This window comes from Lucilia sericata, unplaced genomic scaffold (genome assembly GCF_015586225.1).
Source record: "Lucilia sericata isolate MDLA Ls3-8-SP2 unplaced genomic scaffold, ASM1558622v1 Contig000283F_arrow, whole genome shotgun sequence".
NCBI classification, from domain to species: domain Eukaryota; kingdom Metazoa; phylum Arthropoda; class Insecta; order Diptera; family Calliphoridae; genus Lucilia; species Lucilia sericata.
The window spans coordinates 418,909-428,232 of NW_023994308.1; the positions used below are offsets into that span (position 1 = coordinate 418,909).

General features: G+C 30.1%; 1 protein-coding gene across 1 annotated transcript; it reads right to left on the reverse strand.

Annotated features, from left to right (window-relative positions):
- Positions 1–502: 502 nt before the first annotated feature.
- Positions 503–9,087, reverse strand: LOC119603213 (band 7 protein CG42540-like; the record flags this gene model as incomplete). The annotated part of the gene is given in 9 exon segments (XM_037955179.1): positions 503–1,035; positions 1,038–1,095; positions 1,170–1,347; positions 1,475–1,499; positions 1,502–1,529; positions 3,320–3,522; positions 8,625–8,711; positions 8,798–8,870; positions 8,975–9,087. Coding segments are annotated over 9 exon segments (812 nt in total), but the record flags the coding sequence as incomplete, so codon positions are not given.
- Positions 9,088–9,324: the final 237 nt, after the last annotated feature.

The following is a 9,324-nucleotide window of genomic DNA, read 5'->3' on the forward strand; positions in this document are numbered from 1 at the left end:
AAAGTAATATATAGTGAAGACTAAAAAATTGTTTATAATCTCGACTATATAATAAATTATCGTCTTGACTATATAATAATCAATCTCCTTCAGTGTTAAGTCTGCACTATTGAATAGTCTATATCATCGTCTTAGCTTTCCACTTTTAATTAGCCAATAGTCTAGATTTTTGATTAGTCTACAGTCTCATCTATCAACTATTGAATAGTGTATAGTCGAGATATTAGAATTGTCTATTCTTTCGATTGTAAAACATCTACAGTCTCTACTATCGAATATATAAAGTATGTATAGTCTCAACTATCTACTATATAGTAGATTATTTTCTTACTATAGAATAGTATTTTTCGTCGACTATAGAATTGTTTATAGTAATCTAGAGTATCGACTATAAACTAATACATACATATATTGTAGTGTATATAGTTGAAAACAAAAAAATCCTTTTTTGGTATATAGCCGACATTAAAAAACCCGGAAAACCCTATTTGGGTTTTATTATTTGCTTTTTATTTCTTCAATTTAGTTTCTTTATAAATTAAACATAATCGATAGATAAAGTTAAAATAGTTAGATAGATGTTTAGTTATAGATATTATTGGTTAAATGAGTCAACAGTTTACTAAGTAGTAGTTTTATTAGGTTTAAAGATATCTTTTTTTTAAATGCTTAAAAAATGGAAAGAACTTTAAACTAGTTTAATAGTCTAAACTAGATTATATAATAAAACTAGGCTTACTAATTCGAATACAATGGATTATAAAATGTATCTATAGGCTGAGGTTTAAATATTCAAAAGCATTTACTAGGATCAACTGTTTCCTTATTAGGAATTAAACTAAACTGTCTTTAGCTATAGATTAAATATAAATTACTATTTGTTGTTGTATGACTTTGAAAGTAAATTTTAGGAAGATTTCTCTAAAGTAGTAGACGTTTCGTTGTCCTGTTGTAGCATTTTATCATAGCATAGCAACAGCAGCTTCTGCTATTGTTGGGTGGCAGCATCATTTGATTTTAGGAAGTAGGTAATTAATCTATGGGCAAGGGAAAAACTATAGTGGAGTTTTTCTCAGCTGATATTTGACTTAAAGTCTTTAAGGAAGAAAAGAAGAAAAGGTATAAATATCATAAAGTTTATAATATTTTTATTTATTTGTTTGCTTTACTTGTAAGTATCTTAATTGTAAAGCTGCTGGTGAACCACCTATAACCTCTGAAGCTTCTCTTAGAGCACGCGATGCCTTTTGTTCCCCTTCGGCTGCTATAACTTTGGCTCTCGCCTCGCGTGCTGCTTCCTCTGCTGCCATGGCTCTTTGTAACTGCACCGGAAGTCGTACATCTTTGCTAAAAAGTGTGAATTTAAATAAATATTATTGTACAGTTTATTTGTCTGCATGTTGCATGCAGTTAAGTTAAAGCAGAGATTTGTTGCATTTATATTTATTATAGCAAATAGGAAACTATTACTCACATTTCAACACGCTCTACTTTAATACCCATGCATCGGTGGCTTCATCCAATTGTAGCTGGTAAAATGAAATGAAATACAAAATAAATTAAAATTAAAGCCCGTAACAAAAAATAATAATATAAATCGTAAAAAATACAGATTAATTAATTAATATTTTTATTAAATATTTATTTCTATATGATACCATTTAATTAAATAAATTTTTTAATGATTTACTACTATCTCAATGTTTTTCAGTTAACATAGTTTTAGATGTTAAAAAATTATTTTAAACTATACGTATACTTAATATTGTAATATCAAAAATCATTAACACGTATACGTGCAGCTGTCGTTAATAAAAGCAGTGCAATTCACAACGTAAAAACTTTCCACTTGATAACAAAAAACTAGTAAGAAAATATAGTCGGGCTAAGTAGTTAGTAGTTAGTTAGTAGTTAGTTTAGTTAGTTAGTTCGTAGTTAGTTAGTTAGTTAGTTAGTTAGTTAGTAGTAGTTAGTTAGTTAGTTAGTTAGTTAGTTAGTTAGTTAGTAGTTAGTTAGTTAGTTAGTTAGTAGTTAGTTAGTTAGTAGTTAGTTAGTTAGTTAGTTAGTAGTTAGTAGTAGTTAGTTAGTTAGTTAGTTAGTTAGTTAGTTAGTTAGTTAGTTAGTTAGTAGTAGTTAGTTAGTTAGTTAGTTAGTTAGTAGTTAGTTAGTAGTTAGTTAGTTAGTTAGTTAGTTAGTTAGTTAGTTAGTTAGTTAGTTAGTTAGTTAGTTAGTTAGTTAGTTAGTTAGTTAGTTAGTAGTTAGTTAGTTAGTTAGTTAGTTAGTTAGTTAGTTAGTTAGTTAGTTAGAGTTAGTTAGTTAGTTAGTAGTAGTTAGTTAGTAGTTAGTTAGTTAGTTAGTTAGTTAGTTAGTTAGTTAGTAGTAGTTAGTTAGTTAGTTAGTTAGTTAGTTAGTAGTAGTTAGTAGTTAGTTAGTTAGTTAGTTAGTAGTTAGTTAGTTAGTTAGTTAGTTAGTTAGTTAGTTAGTTAGTTAGTTAGTTAGTTAGTTAGTTAGTTAGTTAGTTAGTTAGTAGTTAGTTTAGTTAGTTAGTTAGTTAGTTAGTTAGTAGTTAGTTAGTTAGTTAGTAGTTAGTTAGTTAGTTAGTAGTTAGTTAGTTAGTTAGTTAGTTAGTTAGTTAGTTAGTTAGTTAGTTAGTAGTTAGTAGTTAGTTAGTTAGTAGTTAGTTAGTTAGTTAGTTAGTAGTTAGTTAGTTAGTTAGTTAGTTAGTAGTAGTTAGTTAGTTAGTAGTTAGTTAGTTAGTTAGTAGTAGTTAGTTAGTTAGTTTAGTAGTTAGTTAGTAGTTAGAGTTAGTTAGTTAGTTAGTTAGTTAGTTAGTTAGTTAGTTAGTTAGTAGTTAGTAGTAGTTAGTTAGTTAGTAGTTAGTTAGTTAGTTAGTTAGTTTAGTAGTAGTTAGTTAGTTAGTAGTTAGTTAGTTAGTTAGTTAGTTAGTAGTAGTTAGTAGTTAGTTAGTAGTTAGTTAGTTAGTTAGTTAGTTAGTTAGTTAGTTAGTTAGTTAGTTAGTTAGTTAGTTAAAAAATTCACTTCCTTTAAACTTAGTAAGCCTAGTACATGGCCTCTGGAATAAGTGTTTCTTATTTAAGATTGAAATTCAATGATAATTTTCCTAAAATCCTGAATAATTCAAATTTAAAGTTTCAATATCATTCCATCGCCATGTTACATATAGATACATATATTTCTACATATTTAATCTAAAAAAAATAAACTAACACACAACTTAAAATTTGTCAAAATATGAAATCATGAAAATGCAAAAAAAAACGAAAATGAAAGCAGCACTTTCCTCTCAACACTACTCTACCTGCATAGTGCCGGAAATTGTCATACGTTCACTAAGAATCTCATGTAAATGTCTTGTACCCATTGTATTGCGGAGTGTTGTTTGTGCCAGTAGACGCGTAGAATGATGAGCATTTTCAACGTTGGCTATGGAAACGGTGGCATTTGAGACGCGATAATAGACTACAGCATCCACGGAAACAGTAACACTGTCTTAGTAAGGACCTACAAAACAAATAAAAAACGGATATAAATTCCAAAAAAACACTATAAACATCATTTATAAAATATGTATACATAAATATGAATAATAACTATCTAGAACTGCTTTAAAGCTACAACAAACAATAACATGAATAAAGTGCTTTTTTGCGCCATGAAAAATGCAACAAATACATTTGAGTATGGGGGGGGGTGGTTTAGCTTTATAAATATTAAATAAATATAGTTTACAGTTTATATACAAATGTATGTATAAACCAGTATTATGTATACATATAAACACAAGTATTTACTTAAATCCATGTCCATAAAATAAATAAAAAAAAAAAAACAGAAAACACAGTTCAGTGAATAATTCTCTGCCTTTTTTTATCTCACTTTGTATATCATGAAATCAGCAAAGAAAACTGATACATTTTATTATGATTTATTTTTTGGGGAGTATTAGGGCATATCAGCGTTTATCATGAGTTTTAAAATTTATGGATTTTTGTTGCAGTTCGTTTGTACTTTTAGCTATAGGATAAGTTATTGTTTTATAAAGTGAATATTGATTAAGTAATTTATGAATTTTATTTAATTTGATGAGTTTTTACACAATAACTTTGAGTTTAGGAATTATGAGAAATATGCAATGAAATCATATGGTTTTGACTTTCGAATAGTATAAAATGAAAATTTTATAAATATAATAGCCACTTATTAAATATCCACTGTATTTATGTTACAAATTATCAAAACCTGCCATTAATTGACGTAATAAGTTCATACAGTTTCTGTATAAATACTTCATGCATAACAAAATCAAATTAAAGGTCAATTCAAAAAACAACTATAGAATTTATTGCAAATTATGTAATGCCAATCAAGTTGTCAATTTTGAAACAAATTATTGAAAAATGTGGACAACGTACAAATTAACCCATTCCATTACTCTTTTTCTAATTAAAAAGTATAATTATCAAAATATGTAACAGTCAATTATACAGCGTGATTAACGAAAGTTATTTAAAAAAATTCACAATATTTTAAGCTATTTTCAAGCACTAATTAGGGTGATTTGTAAATCCTGTCCTTCCATATAACAAGCATAATTAAAAAAATATATTTTACCTTAAATACACTGCTAGAACAAAAGTCTATGCCTTGTTGCCAAATTTATCAAATATCTACTCAAAATTTCAGTAATTGAAAAACTTTTTTCTAACACATATTTATCACCCTTGTTTACAAAACCCCAAAACTGTTATCTCTTGAAACACAGTGAATCTTCCACATTTTGCTTAACATAAATACAGATTAAAAACATCTTCTGACGAACCTTGACCCCAGTGAAAGATTGTCCCTAATATTCCATTTAGTTGCTCAATTTTTTTCGCGTTCATAAAAAAAGTCATAAATCAACGAAAACTTTTTATAAACAACAACAAAAATAAAACAAAAAATGTGCGTAAAAACGGAAACGATATTGAATGAATGTTTTTGTGTATTAATCTATGGTTACAAACTATATCAGCTTATGATGAAAATCGTGCTTCTAAAAAAATTACTAACAGTTCTAGTTCAGTTTTAGGTTAGTTTTAGGACAGTACTAGTTTAGTTCTAGTTCAGTTCTAGTTCAGTTCTAGTTCAGTTCTAGTTCAGTTCTAGTTCAGTTCTAGTTCAGTTCTAGTTCAGTTCTAGTTCAGTTCTAGTTCAGTTCTAGTTCAGTTCTAGTTCAGTTCTAGTTCAGTTCTAGTTCAGTTCTAGTTCAGTTCTATTTCAGTTCTAGTTCAGTTCTAGTTCAGTTCTAGTTCAGTTCTAGTTCAGTTCTAGTTCAGTTCTAGTTCAGTTCTAGTTCAGTTCTAGTTCAGTTCTAGTTCAGTTCTAGTTCAGTTCTAGTTCAGTTCTAGTTCAGTTCTAGTTCAGTTCTAGTTCAGTTCTAGTTCAGTTCTAGTTCAGTTCTAGTTCAGTTCTAGTTCAGTTCTAGTTCAGTTCTAGTTCAGTTCTAGTTCAGTTCTAGTTCAGTTCTAGTTCAGTTCTACTTCAGTTCTAGTTCAGTTCTAGTTCAGTTCTTTCAGTTCTAGTTCAGTTCTAGTTCAGTTCTAGTTCAGTTCTAGTTCAGTTCTAGTTCAGTTCTAGTTCAGTTCTAGTTCAGTTCTAGTTCAGTTCTAGTTCAGTTCTAGTTCAGTTCTAGTTCAGTTCTAGTTCAGTTCTAGTTCAGTTCTAGTTCAGTTCTAGTTCAGTTCTAGTTCAGTTCTAGTTCAGTTCTAGTTCAGTTCTAGTTCAGTTCTAGTTCAGTTCTAGTTCAGTTCTAGTTCAGTTCTAGTTCAGTTCTAGTTCAGTTCTAGTTCAGTTCTAGTTCAGTTCTAGTTCAGTTCTAGTTCAGTTCTAGTTCAGTTCAGTTCTAGTTCAGTTCTAGTTCAGTTCTAGTTCAGTTCTATTTCAGTTCTAGTTCAGTTCTAGTTCAGTTCTAGTTCAGTTCTAGTTCAGTTCTAGTTCAGTTCTAGTTCAGTTCTAGTTCAGTTCTAGTTCAGTTCTAGTTCAGTTCTAGTTCAGTTCTAGTTCAGTTCTAGTTCAGTTCTAGTTCAGTTCTAGTTCAGTTCTAGTTTAGTTCTAGTTCAGTTCTAGTTCAGTTCTAGTTCAGTTCTAGTTCAGTTCTAGTTCAGTTCTAGTTCAGTTCTAGTTCAGTTCTAGTTCAGTTCTAGTTCAGTTCTAGTTCAGTTCTAGTTCAGTTCTAGTTCAGTTCTAGTTCAGTTCTAGTTCAGTTCTAGTTCAGTTCTAGTTCAGTTCTAGTTCAGTTCTAGTTCAGTTCTAGTTCAGTTCTAGTTCAGTTCTAGTTCAGTTCTAGTTCAGTTCTAGTTCAGTTCTAGTTCAGTTCTAGTTCAGTTCTAGTTCAGTTCTAGTTCAGTTCTAGTTCAGTTCTATTTCAGTTCTAGTTCAGTTCTAGTTCAGTTTTAGTTCAGTTCCAAAAAATTCTAGTTCAGTTCTAGTTCAGTTCTAGTTCAGTTCTAGTTCAGTTCTAGTTCAGTTCTAGTTCAGTTCTAGTTCAGTTCTAGTTCAGTTCTAGTTCAGTTCTAGTTCAGTTCTAGTTCAGTTCTAGTTCAGTTCTAGTTCAGTTCTAGTTCAGTTCTAGTTCAGTTCTAGTTCAGTTCTAGTTCTAGTTCAGTTCTAGTTCAGTTCTAGTTCAGTTCAGTTCTAGTTCAGTTCTAGTTCAGTTCTAGTTCAGTTCTCTTTCAGTTCTAGTTCAGTTCTAGTTCAGTTCTAGTTCAGTTCTAGTTCAGTTCTAGTTCAGTTCTAGTTCAGTTCTAGTTCAGTTCTAGTTCAGTTCTAGTTCAGTTCTAGTTCAGTTCTAGTTCAGTTCTAGTTCAGTTCTAGTTCAGTTCTAGTTCAGTTCTAGTTCAGTTCTAGTTCAGTTCTAGTTCAGTTCTAGTTCAGTTCTAGTTCAGTTCTAGTTCAGTTCTAGTTCAGTTCTAGTTCAGTTCTAGTTCAGTTCTAGTTCAGTTCTAGTTCAGTTCTAGTTCAGTTCTAGTTCAGTTCTAGTTCAGTTCTAGTTCAGTTCTAGTTCAGTTCTAGTTCAGTTCTAGTTCAGTTCTAGTTCAGTTCTAGTTCAGTTCTAGTTCAGTTCTAGTTCAGTTCTAGTTCAGTTCTAGTTCAGTTCTAGTTCAGTTCTAGTTCAGTTCTAGTTCAGTTCTAGTTCAGTTCTAGTTCAGTTCTAGTTCAGTTCTAGTTCAGTTCTAGTTCAGTTCTAGTTCAGTTCTAGTTCAGTTCTAGTTCAGTTCTAGTTCAGTTCTAGTTCAGTTCTAGTTCAGTTCTAGTTCAGTTCTAGTTCAGTTCTAGTTCAGTTCTAGTTCAGTTCTAGTTCAGTTCTAGTTCAGTTCTAGTTCAGTTCTAGTTCAGTTCTAGTTCAGTTCTAGTATAGTTCTAGTTCAGTTCTAGTTCAGTTCTAGTTCAGTTCAGTTCTAGTTCAGTTCTAGTTCAGTTCTAGTTCAGTTCTAGTTCAGTTCTAGTTCAGTTCTAGTTCAGTTCTAGTTCAGTTCTAGTTCAGTTCTAGTTCAGTTCTTGTTCAGTTCTAGTTCAGTTCTAGTTCAGTTCTAGTTTAGTTCTAGTTCAGTTCTAGTTCAGTTCTAGTTCAGTTCTAGTTCAGTTCTAGTTCAGTTCTAGTTCAGTTCTAGTTCAGTTCTAGTTCAGTTCTAGTTCAGTTCTAGTTCAGTTCTATTTCAGTTCTATTTCAGTTCTAGTTCAGTTCTAGTTCAGTTCTAGTTCAGTTCTAGTTCAGTTCTAGTTCAGTTCTAGTTCAGTTCTAGTTCAGTTCTAGTTCAGTTCTAGTTCAGTTCTAGTTCAGTTCTAGTTCAGTTCTAGTTCAGTTCTAGTTCAGTTCTAGTTCAGTTCTAGTTCAGTTCTAGTTCAGTTCTAGTTCAGTTCTAGTTCAGTTCTAGTTCAGTTCTAGTTCAGTTCTAGTTCAGTTCTAGTTCAGTTTCTAGTTCTAGTTCAGTTCTAGTTCAGTTCTAGTTCAGTTCTAGTTCAGTTCTAGTTCAGTTCTAGTTCTGTTCTAGTTCAGTTCTAGTTCAGTTCTAGTTCAGTTCTAGTTCAGTTCTAGTTCAGTTCTAGTTCAGTTCTAGTTCAGTTCTAGTTCAGTTCTAGTTCAGTTCTAAATTTAGTTTTAACTTCAGTTCTAATTTCTTAAAATGGACTTAGTTGATTATGGATTCTAACCACAGAAATCTAGACAGCGTAACTTCAACACAAAAAACAAGCCACACAACAAAACATGGAAAATATTAAACTTTAATGAAAACACATAATGCAAGTTAAAACGAAGCAAAAAACTCTTACAGAACATTTATGAAGTGAATTTAATAATAAAAACTTTAAGCGAAATGGCACACCAGCACAGTTTTTGATTTAATAAGTGAAAGATGTAGAAAATAAGTAGTGCAGACAAGCAATTGTTGTTGGGAACCAGAGAAACTAAAAATGATTGTTCAAATAATAAAAAGTTGGTTAATATTTAATGAAGTGAAAACTCTAACATAATTTTTTTACCAAAAAAAAACACAATGAAAACTTTAAACTTTGATTAATCAACCATTAATAAAGTTATTAATAAAACATCTAAATTAAACTTACCTCTTGTGGAGGTACATCATAAGTTCGCGTCCGTAAATCCACTCTATCGTATGAATCAATACAGGGTAATATAAAGAAAATGCCTATAAAAATAAATTGTAAACAATTTAAATAAAATTCCCTATTAATTTCAACAAAAGTTTATTTCACATATTATATAAACACCTACCCGGTCCTTTGGCACCACCAGCCATTAAACGTCCCAAACGAAATATAACCGCACGTTCATATTCCTGAACAACCTTAAAGTGTAATCATAATTATATGCATAATGAAATTTAACAATTGTTTAAATAAATGCTGATTTTCAGGTATGACAATATGGTTCGGTATAATTATTATTTACCTTAAAACATACAAATAGACTAAATGGTAGTGTTAAAATTACCAGAGCTACGGACAGTAGTATCAGTAAAGTGCTGCAAGTTGAGCTTTTATCTTCATGCAGGTCTTCTTCCACTGGTTAATGAAAATGGGAATATAAATAAAAAATTGGTAAATTTCGCTGCTTTTTTAATTAAAAATTTACATTATTAATTTTTTAATATTTTTACATTTAATATAAATTAAAGACCAACATGACGTATGTCTAATATTGAATATAATTTAATCAATCATACGCCGTGGTGTTCTTGCTTATACAAATTTGTGATGATTAAAAAAATTTTGTTTTTTTTTGGTTTAGTTTTAGTTCAG